This window comes from Diadema antillarum, unplaced genomic scaffold, assembly GCF_040938485.1.
Source record: "Diadema antillarum isolate AM-2024a unplaced genomic scaffold, OU_Dant_1.0 seq00000674_RagTag, whole genome shotgun sequence".
In the NCBI taxonomy this organism is placed as follows: Eukaryota; Metazoa; Echinodermata; class Echinoidea; order Diadematoida; family Diadematidae; genus Diadema; species Diadema antillarum.
Window position 1 is genome coordinate 2615732 of NW_027271580.1, and position 17242 is coordinate 2632973.

At 36.0% G+C, this 17242-nt stretch overlaps 1 protein-coding gene across 1 annotated transcript; it reads right to left on the reverse strand.

Annotated features, from left to right (window-relative positions):
* Positions 1-3140: 3140 nt before the first annotated feature.
* LOC139736965 (uncharacterized) lies at positions 3141-6714 on the reverse strand. The gene is made up of 3 exons (XM_071647640.1): positions 6551-6714; positions 5277-5425; positions 3141-3327 (listed from the first exon to the last, which is right to left on the reverse strand). The coding sequence occupies exons 1-3, from the start codon at positions 6641-6643 to the stop codon at positions 3141-3143; spliced, it is 429 nt and encodes a 142-aa protein (XP_071503741.1). The 5' UTR covers positions 6644-6714.
* Positions 6715-17242: the final 10528 nt, after the last annotated feature.

Genomic DNA, 17242 nt, shown 5'->3' on the forward strand with positions numbered 1-17242 from the left:
CGAAATCACGAGTTCCATTTACAAAGAAAATAAACGTAAAAATGAATGTGGCTTGAGGGTCGGTTTATTGTTGTTTTCTCTTCCAGTGGAGAGTATGACTGCAGACAGATTTCATAGCGTAAAGGCGAACCAAGAGTATTGTCATATTTTGTTAAAATAGATGTACAGTGATAAACGTACGGATTTTTTTCATTGATTTACAGAAACTGTGACATTAAGTTGTAACTATAATGTAGATTTAAAAAGGAGTTCATGTCTTCATATATCTACCATTGATCTGCACACAAATCTAAACTTATTATTTGATATGAGATAGGTTATCACTCAGAATTTAATCCTATCGCAGCAATGATGACTGAAGAGGCTGAAGTGTCGAGCAGACGATAGAGGATGACGTTTGTGCATTAACCTGCAAGGGCTACTGTCATTGTTTTTGCGATGATGAATTTCGAAATGTGGTTTTGACCAATACATACCATACTCTCTCTAGTCTCATTCAAACATGTGAAACTCATAAATTCCAGAACTTTCTCGATCATTCAACGTCTGATTTGATTAATCTTATCCACTGGTCCCTCAAACGGTGGATTTTAACTCTTGATGGGTCTCACTCAACCTCCCCTCACACATTCATGCAAACACACATGCACACACACTTTATTTCATTTCCATCTAAATAATATGAGCACAGTAATCTAAACTGTACTTGAAGAGTTTGTTTGTAAAAATCGATAAGTCCATATTTGCCAAATGGAGATATTTGTGATTAAAGGTCGAGAAAAATGAAGAGAATAATAAGAATTTTTTTGCTTCTTTTGACCATAACTTCAAAAAAGTACCTTTATTTGTAGTGACCAATATATCGTTTAAAAGGTATTATTTTGTACTTTATGACAGAGACCGTACTTCAAAATCTTCAAAAATGGACTTATCGGTTTTTGCGAACAAACTCTTCAGTTTCTGTACAAAATACACGCACACACACACACATACACCTGCAAGCTGACATGCAAGACAAAATAAAATGCACTAAAATACCATTGGGATCATGTGATATTCTCAACATTTATTACAAAACAAGAATCTCAATCGTTTCAATCACATCAGTGCACTAGAGTTGCAACAATAAACATAATTTTTCCAGAGCACAATATGAAACTAGTGATGCTTACTCTCAAATATTGCAATACAGAAAGTGATACATTCTGCAAGCAAGTACCAAAGCCTCGTTTTCCCTTCTAGTATATGCTACAGGCATTGGATCTTTGATTTAAAACTGTTCACATCTTTGGGGTAACCAGTACACCAAGGTCCTCAAGGAAAAAAAAGGGGGGAAGTATTACTCTTTCTGTCTTCTCATTGTGCAAGCCCCCCCCCCCCCTTTTTTTTTTTGGAGTTATCAGACCAGCTTGCCAAATAAGGTATTGCTTATGATTGAGAAATTTTTTCCATTATTTTTTTCACTTTGCATATGAAGGAACTGTACACTGGAATTTTACAACATATTGCATATCATACCATGATGTGAACCAAGATTTTGGGGAAAAAAAAGCCTCTAATATGAATAAGCAGAACATTCAAGTCATCAATAAGACAAAATCATACAGATTCTTTAGAGACGTTGTATTAAGTTTCAGGACTTTTATGATGTTTTTTTCCCCAGAGAAGCTGTTTGCATATTCATTTGACACAAAAATAGAAGATAATTGTTGCAAATTTTGTAGGAAGGAAAAAAACAATACTGTAGGGATTTTACTGCACGGTATTTGTTAAATCACCAACCACCATACTAGTGAGAAGCCCTGAAGAATTCATCCATAAGATTATCACATGGGGTCATTCCACATAAAGGTGCATATGTTAGAAAAGTTCAGATGTCCTTTGAGATACATTAGTGCATTTTGCTAATTCATTAGTCTATACACAGTTTGTTGTACGGTTGCAAAATGTGATCACATATTCCATGTAAGCAATTAGACTGCTTTAATACCTTGTATTCAAGAACACTAAATATTCAATGCATCTACTAAACATTAATCTAAAAGAAACCAAGATGAACAAAATCAGGATAATCTTTCTCAGATCAGTGGGGATGGGTTTAACTGAATTAAACTCAACTAGTGATAATTACATAGATATAAAGTATCAGTACAGCTCGAATAGTTTCTGTTAAATAATAATAATAAAAAAATGCTGCACTACTATGACTGGTCAACCAAATGAAAATAATTAGAAAAAAAAAAAGATACAGGGCATCATACAGGACTCGATCCACAGATTACTACGCATTTTTTTTTTTTATTTGCCAACATCATCGACCAAGCACGCTACAAATGAGTACATAACTGTGAAACCAGACATTTTCGCATGCATGAAACTTTCACGAATTTCCCAAGCCAAGATCTACGAAACTAAAATGCATGCAAAAAATCTTGATAACACTACAACTGTATATGCATTAAATGCCAATGGTAATTCGTGAACATTTCATGTAGTGAAAAAGCAGTTGGCTCCAATTTTGAGAAAACTTCATGCAGCGAATATTTCTGGTTTTCCAGTATTCAAAAAGCATGTTCCCCCACAAGTTTGTGCATTTAAACTGTCTTCAAAAATTTAAAAAACAAAACAAAAACAAACAAATCAAACAAACAGCACAGTAAACAAACTGATGCAACTGTTTTAAGTAAATTTTACAGATGATGTATAATGTGGTATGTGCTCTCATGCATACACATTGACAATGCTGACATTGGAAAAGCACTAACTGTACAAGCACAAAATAGATTTTTTCACACAATCACAATTTTAGATAGTTAAGATAAGGGAATCAAACCGTGACACCAACAATTTACGTGATATAAAATACATCTTAGTCTCCATGTTTTATCTGTAATTGAAATTAATTATACACTACAAAATTGTAATATTCAAATTCATTTGCCTTGAATGTCTTGTGGCCAAACAACAACTTGCTATAATTTTTAATTGGCATGCATGTTCTGCAACATGTTAATACCAATGATTCACAGCATGTAGCATTTCAGTATGCATGTCCTCAAAGTAACTTTCGTGACAATTGTGCGATAGATTTGATACAGCCAAAAATGTATGTTTTACTAATAGGTTCGCTGCATCTTTTATCAATTATATTGCGGGTCAGTAAAGAATTTTGCATCCCCTCGGTACAGACCATGGTTGCGTAGGACTTTGGACTTTTGGGCATGATCCCGAAGCAAGTCTTTAAGAAGCTGGTCCTTCTCTTCCTGGTCCAACTTTGCAATCATTTCATCGTGCCAATTCCGCTCGGACAACAGACGCTGAATATTCCTGGAAAATGGGATGCCAGCCACATGGGTTGGTTTGGATGGGAGGGATAGGGTTTAGGGGAATAGGGTCATAACAGCAGGGAAAGGGAAAAGTAACAAGGTAGGGTAAAGGCATATGGGTAAAATGGAAGAGTAAATGCCCAAAGCCACTTCATCCTATCAACTTGCATTAAGTGTATTAAAAACATTAACACAAAAAGTCTGGACAAATGAGTAAAACAGAAACTTTACATAATATCACATCACTAATGTACTCTCTGTGAATGCCATGGGATGATTCTTCAGAAGTAAGATTTGATGTTGAATCTTTGCCTTACAAGTAATAGACACAGCAGATAAAGATAACAAAACAGCACAAATAGTAGCAGAACACTGTTTATTTCATATGACACTTAGAATTGCATGAGACAACGAGTTAAGAGTTAGTGTCTACAATTGCACATGGTCAGACAGACTAACATTATGGCACTGAGTTGAAAGTTAAGACATGAAAGACATGGAATATAACCTTCCCAACAGTAACAACTATGCCACTATAGTCTCTTTGGCTTAAAAATAATTATGTTCATCATATCATTGAACATTTTGTTGTTTGCTTTAGGATGAAGAAGTGATGCCATAACCTGAAGCCTTCTATGCACACTAATAAGATATCTTGGTGAAATGTACACAATGGTCCTTTGATGTACTGATGGACCAGTGTATTCTTTAATATTTCACCAAATATCCACAGTCTATCCAACTAGCTGACAAAGAAGTTGCTTTTGACACATTTTGTGCTCTGTGGCATAATTAGTAACAGCTGGTCAATATTTCGCCCAGCACAGATATCCATATTTCCAGATGGATCAGGTACTGCATAAGCTAATCCTGGAACTGGACGGTCAGTGTTCTGTGTCCCTGCTGATAATGGAAGGTTTTATCGGATGGTTCACTGGATATGATGGAAAAGGTGACAACAAACACGAGAAAGGAAAGAAAGAAAGAGAAGATGAGTGAGAATTAATGAGGTTAGGAACAAGATGAGGGAGAAAGGAAATGAGAAGTAGAGAGGTGGGGGAGATAAAGTGCATTTGAACAAAGTGAAATTACCAGTTGGCATCAAACTACACAGATAGAGGGACAGAAAGAAAACTGGAAAAGTATCAACCAGAATGCATGACAAATTTCACACCACTTGTGTATATATATATGGATATTTAGGAATAGGAGGAACACATGACAGATATAGATGAAAGAATAATAGCATAAAAGAGCAAAGTAGAAAATGACGCTCAGCCATTCAAAGTGTGAAAGGTTGACAAAGTGGCCTGTATGATGCAACATTACAGAGGAACTTATTTTAGTACAATTTCTGGTTTTATGATTATCTACTGAGTCTTGCAAGGATGTTGACAAATGGCTTAACATGAGAAAGACCAAGAAGTACATTTTGTGCTCTTCTCATTACATTAATGTTTATAGAAAAGCATATCATCAAATCAGTAACTTTTTATTTGTCTTAGGGAAGGGCAATTAAATACATGTATACAGAGAATGCTGCACATGAAATCTAAAACTAAACTGAATGAACACTTCAAGCATTGAAGAATTATTTTTAAAAAATGTGTTTCTACCTTTTTTCATTAGAATTTTTTTTTGAAGTATGAATTAAGACCACAAGAAACCATCAAAAGACTATCAGATAAACAATTAGAAAATGAAGTCTGGTGACAGTTTTGGAAATTCTAGCACCTTGCATCATCATCCATCCTTTAAATACACACTTGTAACTCATTTAGTGGCATTACACATGTGTACACATCTTGGCCTGCTGTTTGTTTTGAATGTGTGTGTGAGATTGAAAGCCCACATGGATATATGAGAGTTACAATGTATGATCGTTTCTGTTCTCAGGGACAAACTATTCTTTACTCTTTATGCATGTTGATTTATGTTCTTCTGACTTACCTTTCTCTTTCTGAGTAGGAATGTTGAATTCCTTGTCTGTCTCGCTGCTTCACCTGTTCAGCCAGTTCTCTTCTTCTTTCATGCATGGCTTGTTCACTCTGCAGCTTAGCTCTTGCTGCATCATGTGCATTCGCCTCTTCTTCCTTTAGCTGGGATAGACAGAGAGATACGATTGACAATCAGTCAGTACGTTAGGGATTGCTATCATTAGAGTTCTATGTGTGTATGGTCAATACTACATCGCACAAAGATTTTGAAAATATTGAACACAGTGCTTACATTTAATCAATCTATGTGTGCTAATTCTATGCAGACAAATCACAAAAACATACAAATTGAAACAGGATTACTTTTCAAATTACATTGCTTTTACAGTAGGCATGATAGAATTAGAAAATACTGAACTGTCAGAAATCCCCATGCTGAAGGAAGTACATCACATGATGTTGTGTTTCACCTTCGTATCTGACTGAGATCAGCACAGTCAATGTTTGACAAACTAAACTACTGACATTTGTGAAAGTTATTCATATAGCTTGTTCCCTTTAAATAATTAATCAACCATTTCCTCTAGAATGTAGACATCTATCTGGGATACAGGAATGTGTTACATGTAGGTTTCATTTCGAATTACAAAGTTTTTAATGCCAGGATGGTAGAAACTCTACAGGCAGTATACTGTGATAGTCATGTTACACATATTTTGTACTCTTGCTGTTGTTACGGCCTAATACGGCCTTACGGGTACTTTTTATGACAGAGCCAGAGCCTCACACAGTCGCAGGCAAGACACTGACACAAACACTGCATGACCGACTCTCTGACTGACAAAATCGTCTAGAATTTAGAAAGGGTCTAACCTAGTAGTAAGATAGTGCCTGGAATAAATCTAGATTCTAGATTGTTATGTTCTAGCTACTATAGTAATAAATTTTCTAACGTGTTGGTTAGACCTTCCTGCACACTAACCCCGTCGCGGGGCGCTGTAACATTTATTTGTCCGTATGGGGTCGCTGCTGCGGTTTAATACCTGCACACCAGACACAAGATTAAGCTTCCGGAAAATCCCACCACTTCGAGTTACGTTACCCCTTTTAAGTTAAAATATATTTAGATGTGTAGAACATAGATTCATTTCTTAAAAACAGAAGAAAGATGAGAACCTAACATTCCAATACTAGAAAGGCCAGCCTTCATTCTGGGATTTCTGGACATTAAATGTTTTGAACTTTTAATAGTTTTTACTATTTATAATTCAGATTATGAAAACCTACCTGCTCTGCCGCAAATTTGTTCATGACAGCATATTTTCTATCGATGACACGCTGCTTTCTTAGTGCCTCCCAATGATACTGTTGCTCACTCATCCTGACGGCTCAGAGAAGGCTTCTTTGGGGGAAGCTTTGCAGTATTATTTTCTTGCTCTCTTGAAATTTTGGCTGGCAATTGCTTGTTGTGGTATGCAACCATCCCCTTTGAGTCGTAGGCTGCTGCAACACTCTCCGTGTGGAGCTGGCGTGGGTATGTAGACAACAAAAAGCGATACGTTGTGTACCCTACGTGTGTATGTACGTGTACATGTTAGAGCTGTGCCCAGCAGCCGCATACAGCGCTTCGGTTACTATGACAACGAGTGCAGCGCCATCTTTCGACTGCCTATTAGTATTCCATGAACCAGCTCTTCTCCTCTTCTTTTTCTTTTTCTTCTTCTTCTTCTTCTTCTTCTTTTTTTTTTCTTCTTCTTCTTCTTCGTCTTCTTCTTCGTCTTCTTCTTCTTCTCCTTCTTCTTCTTCTTCTTCTTCTTCTTCTTCTTCTTCTTCTTCTGATTAAGTCTGCCTCCTTCAATAGACTGAAGATTCTTGCAGACTGATGCTATTTACATTATACAGGGGAAACTCGGTATAACGAACACTGCTATAACGAGATATCGGTTATAACGAGGAAATTTTCTCGGTCCCAAATTTCCTTCCACACAAGTCTATGTAAAATGCTACTCTTATAGCGAGATCGGCTATAACGAAATAACTGCTATAACGAGATAAATTTTGTGACTTCCAAACAAAGAAAAACATAGTAAATCAAACCTGCTATAGCGAGGTAAAGCAAAATGCCTTCGGTAAAGCTTTATTTTGCCTGTGCTCTCATCTTCCGAGACTGTAAAGCTTGATGCGCCAAAAATTGTCTTGTACACACATAATCATTTTCTTCAGTGCACTCCAGCTAGCACTGCATGTTGTACGTGTGAAATGTGTGTGTGCACGCACACTGATACATGCAGAAAATGTGGTGGGATGGTCATATGTATACATGACATCATCATGACGTTTAGCAGGTGTGAGGCAATCTGATGCTGTGATTGGCCTTCTACTTAGGGAATTCCCCGTCTTCACAAAGTTCACACACACACACACGCAGTCATAATGTACATACAGAATGTGTCACATACACACACACCATTGTGCAGACCATGTGTATTCAAGCTTTCCACACAACACACACCCATACGATAACCACATACCAATCCACAGACGATCTTGATACAATCGCAAGCTATATAAATTTACAAATTCAAACATCTACAGTTAATAAGAAACACATTCTTGATATTGGATTTCCTTGGTGAAAAAACATCTTCTTACCCTTAAAGGTGAGTAATTCCCTCACACACAATATCAAGTTATCAGTATTGATTGAAATATGATGGGTAGTCCCACATGTGCAAATTAATGTCTTTATTTTATGCCTTCTTTTATGCCTACTGATATAACGAGATATCGGCTATAACGAGGAAAATGACTCGGTCCCGACCATCTCGTTATATCGAGTTTCCACTGTAATACAATTTATTTACAGATATTTACAAGCACATAGAAGATTTGACGAAAATAACTAGCCACTGTGATCAACCGTTAGACCGTTTCGAAATGATCCCACAGATGGCACTGAAACAATTTCTGACGACAGGGAATTCCAGTTCCTTACAGTTCTTGGGAAGAACGAATGGCGATGCGATTCAGTTCTCGAATATGGTACCTGATAGGAGTGTGGTTGCGAGGCTCTCGTCAACTGAGTAGCCTTTCTGACACCAAAACTACTAGTTTGTATACAGTTTGAAATACTTTGCCTTGAGAGTTTCTTGTTCAAACTATGGGCAAAGGTGACTCCACAAGAACTATGTACTGAGGGGTGCAGCACTGAAGTGAATAGTTCTTTTGGAGGCACCGTTGAGACCTATAGTTTTAACAAGAAATTTTAAGTCTTTCAGAATTTCAGAATTGCCTTGTGACATCATTTTGCAAATGTTTGAGTTTCAAACTTGCCAACTTTCTTACATACCTAAAAATTCCTGTAATCACGTAAAGCTCTTTCAACCAGTCACCAGAGGATATATATATTTTTTAAATCCAAAATATAGCATAAAAATTATACTTTGTCTTCAGGCACCGAGGCCTAATAGTTTAACCAAAAACTCGAAATTAGGCAAAGTGTATTTGTTTTCTATTCTGGATCAAAACTTAATCAAAAGAAGGGGAAATTGGGAAAAAATTCAAGGCGAGAAATCGTGTGATGAATGCGATGTTTAGAAGGGACCCGATGTCAGAACTGCTTTGTGACGTCACAACTGTTTTGTAAGAAACTGTTGTATTTCACAGACTGTTCGTAGCAGCGTGCAATGTCACAATTGCTTTGTGGCGTCACAATTGTTTTGTTATAAACTGTTACATTTCAGAGAGGCGGTATAGTGCGCGATATCAGAATTGCTTTGTGATGTCACAATTGTTTTGTAAGAAACTGTTATATTTCACAAAGTGACGGTTCGAAGCAGTGCGCAATGTCAAAATTGCTTTGATATGGCGTCATGATTGTTAGAAATTATTACGTCACAGAGAGGCGGTATGGCGCAGTGCGCGATGTCAGAATTGCTTTGTTATGTCACAGTTGTTTTGTTGAAAATTGTTATGTTTTAGAGTGACGGTACATAGCTGCGCACGATTTCAGAAGTGCTTTGTGACGTCATTTTGCAAATACTAAGTAGTACTATTGTACTACATTATATGCAAAATGTTAGTATAGACGTCATTTTGCAAATAGTACTTCATGAGTGTCAAACATGCCAACACTGACATAGTTGAAATACATGTACTACCGCGTGAAGCTCTTTCAACCAATCATTACATGATAAATTTTTGATCCAAAATATCATATTGCATGTAATGCATGTCACGTAGGCCTAGGCCTACTAGTAATGCAAAGGGGGTATCTCACTGAGCTGCGAATTTTTGCGAGCGTAGCAAATTCTAGGGAATTTCAGCGTTCGTTACCAGTTGCAATCAAATTTACAAGCAATTGCAATCAAATTTCCAAACAGCTTTCATTGTCTTAAACAGTTTTTCTTGTCTCAATTTCGAACAAGTTTGATTTGTTTACGAATTTGATCGCAAGTAGCAACTGATAACGAACCCTGGCGAAATCTAAAATTCCCTGCACTCTTAAAATAGTTGGGCAAAAAATGCCCAACTTTTAACCAAGACTGGGCAACATGCTGTCCACACAACTATCGGTTAAAATCTGCCAAACTGCTGTTGGGTAATGAGTTTGCTATGTAGTTGGGCAAATCAAATTGCCCATCAGCTGTTGACCAATCAGACTTTACTCAACTTTGCAATTTCCCAACCATTGGTTATATTTTGAGTTGCACAACCATTTGCACAATCAATTTTACCCAATTAGATATTGTCCAACATCCATTTGTCCAACTGTTTAGTAAGTTGAATTTTGGTTGATCAAAACTTTTGTGTTGGATGTAGGCCCTATGGGTGTTTACCAGAACATGTGTATGTCAAGACATTGTTTATATCTAACCTATCATAGTCCCACAGGTAGTAGTAAAGCCTATACCTACAAGTACATCTAGGTTTAGCCTACATCCTAGACCTAGTTAGTACCAGCAATATTTCATTTACATATATAGGGCCATTTAATTACCATGTAGATTACACTTTTATTATAAAAAATAATTATGAAAATACCTCATCAAAGGTACAAGTTGAAATTGTGAATATCACGGCAATATTATTCAATACATGTCTAATACATTTCAGACATTTCAAAGTTTATTGAATCATAGTTTATTTCCAATCATCGAAAATCAAAAAACATAGTACAAAGTATACATGTGATGAAATAATATTGTTCAAACGTTTGCAAAAGATTCATGTAATATATATACGAGACAAATTATAGAACAAAATATAACATGTACAATATTTAGGAAAAACACTGTATAAATACTTCGTGGGCGAGCGGAAAATAAATTCGATTATGGAAAATAGTGATCCACTAAAAAGCATCTATTTCATCACATGTATACTTTGTACTATGTTTTTTGATTTTCGATGATTGGAAATAAACTATGATGGAATTGATTGAATTGAAAGTTTATTGAAATCATAAAAAAACATTAATTCTACCAATATTTTATCTTTTTCAAGAAGAGAATTTGAATAGCTTATGAATATTCATGAGCAAAAAAAAAAACAAACAAAAAACAGTAGAAACCAATAGAAACCAACTGGTATCAACTGGTATCAACAGCTTTCGGCTGTTTCACCAGCCTTTTTCAAGGGCTTGATGAGACATAACATGACATAACATAACATAAAATGACATAACATAACATGTCTCATCAAGCCCTTGAAAAAGGCTGGTGAAACAGCCGAAAGCTCGGGGAATAAAGGCAAGACTGAACATCACTGCAACGTCTATACTGCAAGTGTTCCTTCCGTCACACATATACCAATGATGCAGTACCCACCACGTACGAGGCCAAGCCCGCTTTACATTATATATATATATATATATATATATATATATATATATATATATATATATATATATAACGAGAATAAAGAAGGTGCGGTAGACGTAGCTTTTGAATCCTCACAATTGATTTTACTTCTCGAGCTTTCGGGCCCTGCCCTTTATCAAGACTGAGGACAAATCGGACAAAATACGGAGCATGGATTTTATATACAAAAAAAAAATAATAATGATGATCAGGACAATAGTGAAAATAATAACGACAATGATAGAGGCAGAGACGGCAGAAAATAACAACACTAATAGGAGTGTAAACATGCGTCAATTTTACGTAATATAACATACATACATTACCATCACAAACAAGCATACATATAAACGCTTACAAACACGTATGACTAAACATCTGCGCACACACATGTACATATAGATACAAATATGTACGCACATACATGCTTGTTAATCTCCTCACACATGTGAAGACAGGCAACCATAATTCATTATAAACAATAACGGCAATTAATAAAAATCATAAAAGTAATTAAATAATTAATTAATAAAAGTAACTCTCTCTCTCTCTCTATGTATATATATATATATATATATGTGTGTATATACAATATCGTGTCTCTCTTCAACCTGTGTGTGTGTGTGTGTGTGTGTGTGTGTGTGTGTGTGGTCCCCCCTCCCATTCCTAAAACGGAGAACACCCTATAGTAATTCTTGGTACCCCCTACAAATTCGTAAGGTTCGACCATCCTTCCATACGTAGGCCTATACCACACACACCCACACACACACCCACACACACACACACACACACACACACACACACACACACCGTCACATACATACACACATACACGCGTACACGCACAGACTTTTTTTACTTGTCCATGAAAATTTACCAACTTAGAAAGGAACGTAACAAAATTACCCAAGTACTGGTAAGAAATACCCAGCCTTAATGTGCAAAATAATGTTCGTAAATTATATAAGGCGAATTTCTACCCAAGTATCAGTAGCCCAACAATAATTACTCAACACGCAAAGAGAATGCGTCACTTACACAATAGCGGGGCAAAAAGCACCCAACCCTCCATTACCAATTCTGTTGGTAAATATTTAATATGATATATAATTTAAATAATAAAATATTTAAGTAAAAATAATTGTCCAATGTTGGTTTAATCACCTAAAAGCTCAATTGGGCGATAATTGCCCAGAATGATGATTTTTTTTTTAACCAACCAACAATAAATTACTCAACTAAATTTACCAAATATAAGAGTATACAGAATTCACTACGATCGCAAACATTCGCCGCTCAGAACGGGGCGACTTTAGGTTTCGTCCAGGGATTGCAATCAAGTTCGTTAACAGCTGCAATCAAACTCACAGTTTTCATTGTCGCAAACAGACAGTTTTGTATGTCACAAAATTTTGTCGCAATTAAAATTTTGAACATGTTCATAATTATATAACCGGTATATAGCACTGTCAATTATCTGTCAACACAATGTAATTTTGACAGTTGTTGTATTGACCAGCAATGGAGGAAATCTTACCCAAAGGGGAAAAAGAAAGAATAGTGCCACTTGATATAAAGTTAGACGCCGTATATATAATTAGGATAAATTCCAGTACATTATCTTTTTTTTTTTTTTTTTTTGGGGGGGGGGGGGGTCGATGATTTAGGAACTACAACCCCTCCCCCTCATTGTACCCTATGTGGGAGTTATTGAAAATATGTACCAGATGTTTGTTTCTTTATTATTGAAAATGTGTGAAAATTTGAATTTTAAAGCTCTCTGTATAACAGATCCAATTCAAGTTCAAGTTCAGGTTATTTATTTCATCTCCAACAAAATGTGAAAATATTGAAACGTTTGAATACACACAACGACACACACACACACATACTAATTACAATACAAAACAGTGAATTGAGATACAATGTTATATTGTATTGCACGTCGTAAATTCTATGACAAGTAAATAACGAAACAAAGTTGTTTGAAATGGAGGGGACTGCTAAAAAGCACGACTTATAAAAATCAACTAAAACATGTAATTGCACGACTAATAAAACTGGGCATATGCAGGAAAAAAAGAAAAAAAAAGGGAGAAAAAAGTCGAACACACAAACCCACTAACACGTGCCCACACACACGCACACACACACACACACACACACACACAGAACAAACAAACAAACAAACGAATAAACAGGAAGGAGTACTCTTGTAAAATAAAAAGGAGAATAAGTATATAGATAAGAAAGGAATGACATGAGGAGACTAATGTGGACAGAGAAAAAGAAGAAGGGAGTTGTCCGTTGTCCAGTTGTCCAGTAACTGTGTGCATTTTTCTTCATTTCTGTTATTTCTGTGTTTTATTGTTGTTGTTGTTGCTTTGTGCGACCGCGTGTATATCTTCTTTTTGGTCACAATTTTTTGGTATACACGGCCAAATAGTGTCTGTGCCATAATATTGTTTTGTTTGTTATGTTATGATATATTTGATATAATATAATCATGCATTCTAAAATAATAGTAAGTATTGTTTATACATGTATGCTTGTATTATCAGCATCATATATCAATGATTACATGTACAATCGGTATATAGGTGAATATATTATATCGGTATATTGGTGTTGTTGTTGTTGTTGTCATTCCATGTTACAAGCTTGGCTTTTTATAGTGGAACACTTTTTCCGTCGTTATAATGATTACAATTTTTTTTTACCATAACAAAGTGTACATTGTTTCTTTTTTATCATAATATCATTTGTGCATATACTTTTAATTGTGTTTGATCAACTGTCCTTATCAGATGAATGAAAGTAAAATTGACAACTTGTACCGCTTTGAATCATGTTTTTTTTTCTTTGATGGAAATAAATAAACTATTGAATTGAAATTAAATTGAGAGGACTCCGTGGGTCAACACCAAGGCACGTGAGGCACGAGATGCATGGACTCACCCTCACCCTAAGGTATTGGAATTGGAGTTATAGGGAGGAGATTGTATTAAAAGACAATAAATATTTGTAAATTAAAACAAAACTTGAAATTAGGGCTTACAAAACAGTGACTTCTTCTGCTGAATCTGCTGTAGAATAATTTCTTTAAAAACTCTTTTATTCTAAGCCAGTAAAATATTAAAACTTAGAGCTTCTTTCATACTGCTAAAAAGAGAGTTTCAAAATTTAGGGCCAGAAAAAGAGAAAAATAGATTTGGCAAAAATAGTCCTCATCAAAGGCAAGTGAAATGCATTAGACTGCCGGGTAAGGTAATGAGTGGACAGTTTCATTTCTTAATTCAGGTAAACGTCGCCATTCTGTTAGTTTGATTTACCCCTAATAATCAAAGCCATCTGGTACAAGGTGTTGAACTGTAGTTCAATTTCAGAGGGACTATACAGTATACTCGTCACCTGAGTATAGAATTCAAAAAGTGAAATTTTGAATGGCAAAACTGCAGTATGCCTTTAAATCCCACGAAGCATTAACAGCTCTGTGTTTTGATGTGTAACTTTTTTTTTATTCATCTTTACCATCTATTTTTCCTCTATATAAATTTTGACTTGAGGGTGTGTCTCTTATTATGCAAGGGACACTGTGTTTTTTTTTTATTAAAAAACGCAGTATAGCCCCCCCCCCCCAAAAAAAAAAAAGATATTAGGATTTACCAAAAACATTTCCCACTTTTTATCCTTAATAGTGTTCAAAAACTATATCAGACTATATAGATCTGTCGTCTTTGGGACATGATACATACATGGTATAAGTTTGAAATTGATAGGCAGAGGACTTTCTGCGCTAACTTCTACACAACTTTTGAGGAGAAATAATAATAATAATAATAATAATAATAATAATAATAAGAAGAAGAAGAAGAAAAAGAAGAAGAAGAAGAAAGAATCCGTACAGAAACAGAAGGTGATCCGAGAGGATGCTCGCATCACCTAATAACACTGACATCGATATGAACAATAGTTGAATAGTGTACAATTTTGATAGAGGTATAAAAAAAAAATGAAAGCATAATTCAGTTTCACAGTTGCACACGGGTCAATTGGTGTGTTTTAAAGGAGTGTGTGGTTAACACCCAGACAATGGTCCTGAACAATGGCCAGGATTTGAATGCTCTATTTCACATTCATGACAAATTCCTCTATCACAGCTAGTCTTTATTCATCCTGACATGTATAGTGTATGCAAGCGCATGAAAACATGTGCTTACTTTTTTCATGTGCATGCATACATCCTTTACCAGGAATTCAGACTGTAGCAGTGCCCAGGGCAGTTCATCACGAGTTATTAATTCTTAAGTGCCTTGGAGCAAGAGACCAGAAGCCAATAGTCAGCAGAGCTCTGAATAGGTGGTATTCGTGCATGGTATTCATGTTTGTTGTTCAGGGTCATTGTAAGCACACACCCGCATACACACATCATTGGTTCCTGTGTAAAGTTCAATTTTGTACAGAGGATTCAAATTTTACCAAAATCTGGTACCTAATTTCAAAATTGATAATAGATTTAATGAAACCGATTCATGCTTTCATATTCAAAATCACCATCAACTAAATTGTACACTATATACACAGTTATTACTCATATCAATGACAGTGTTAGTTTTCGAACTATTAAGGTTCAAAAGTGGGAAATGTTTTTTGTAACACCTCGTATTAAAAAAAAATCATCGTTTACACAACTCGAAGCACAAAAGTAAGTCATTAAACTTGGCTCGCGGGCACTATAATGGTAAACGAGTCTTGTGGGATGGAGTGAAATTTTGCTATAGATATTTTTATGGTGACTCGGCCCTCTTACAATGGCTATTAAGCTTTTGCCATAATTGGCTAGTGAATATCATCCTGCCTTCTAGAACAATGGAATGTGACGTATAAGCTGCCGTCACAGATATAGTACTTATACACATTCCTCTCAAAATAACCGTTTCCGGGTGCATGATGTGCTTATGCCCGTGTCAAAAAATATGACAACGTTGTCAGATACAAGGGATAGTCCTGTTATGTTCGTGGAGGTTTATGCCTGTAAAGGTACCGAATTATGAGATGCCTCTATCTAGGCCTACAAATAATTTTGCTGTCGGCCTAGAGTAGGCCTATAGTGTTATGAATTTCTGCGTATAATAATAATAAAGGACATTTATATTGCGCAGCTACTATAATAATATACTCTCACTGCGCATTACAAAATGACATGCAAGAGATTCAAACAGAAAATGCATTACTTCAAGAGATGACTTTTTAACCTGGCCTTAAACTCATTAATTGTACACTGCAAAAAATGCGGTGTTAAAAGTGTAACACCAACCGGGTGTCAAACTGTGGGTGTTAAATTTGGTGTTAAATTGACACAATTTGACACCCTTCGGTGTTAATTTAACACCAACATTCTCTCATTCATTGGGTGTTAGATTCTCGGTGTTAAAATGACACCCAAGTGGTGTTATAGTTTTGTCATGAAAAGGGGGTTTTCACTAATAACACCGTATCGGTGTTAGTTGTCCACCAGAGAAAGTCACTTGTTCGCAGTCCGATGATCTCATTGGTTACACATGCCAATGCCTGAAATTTGTTGCTGTGGCGCGGAGTCGTCAACGTCTGTCATCGCGATAGTCAGGTTTTCGATGTCGTCTGGGGCTAAAAATGACATTGAATCTATGATGGTGACTTTGCTAAGTCTGTCAGCAGGGATAAGTATCTTTTAAGGTAATTATTTCCTGTACCAGTTATTTTCTATCATAAACGATGTGCATGATTTTCACGGATTTCATCGCATATTATAGACAACTTTGTCTTTGCACGCACGTAATACTATAGTATACTATGTAGCGCAGCATACTAAGTACATGTAGCCTATAGTGTTTGCCATACATGATAGGCCATAACACCAACGCGCTGCAGGGGTGCATTGAGTCCGAATTTCGCTGAGGGTTCCTTTGTCCAATAATTGCATTTTAAAAATATCATCAAATTTTGAATATAAAAGGTTCCGTGGCATTTTGTATTGTTATTGATGTAGTTTTCTTTCCTCTGAGGCTCTGGTGCGGATCTTCGTTAGCGCGCAAATCATTACCCGCTACTGACGTGCACGAAGACGAAGTTCGAA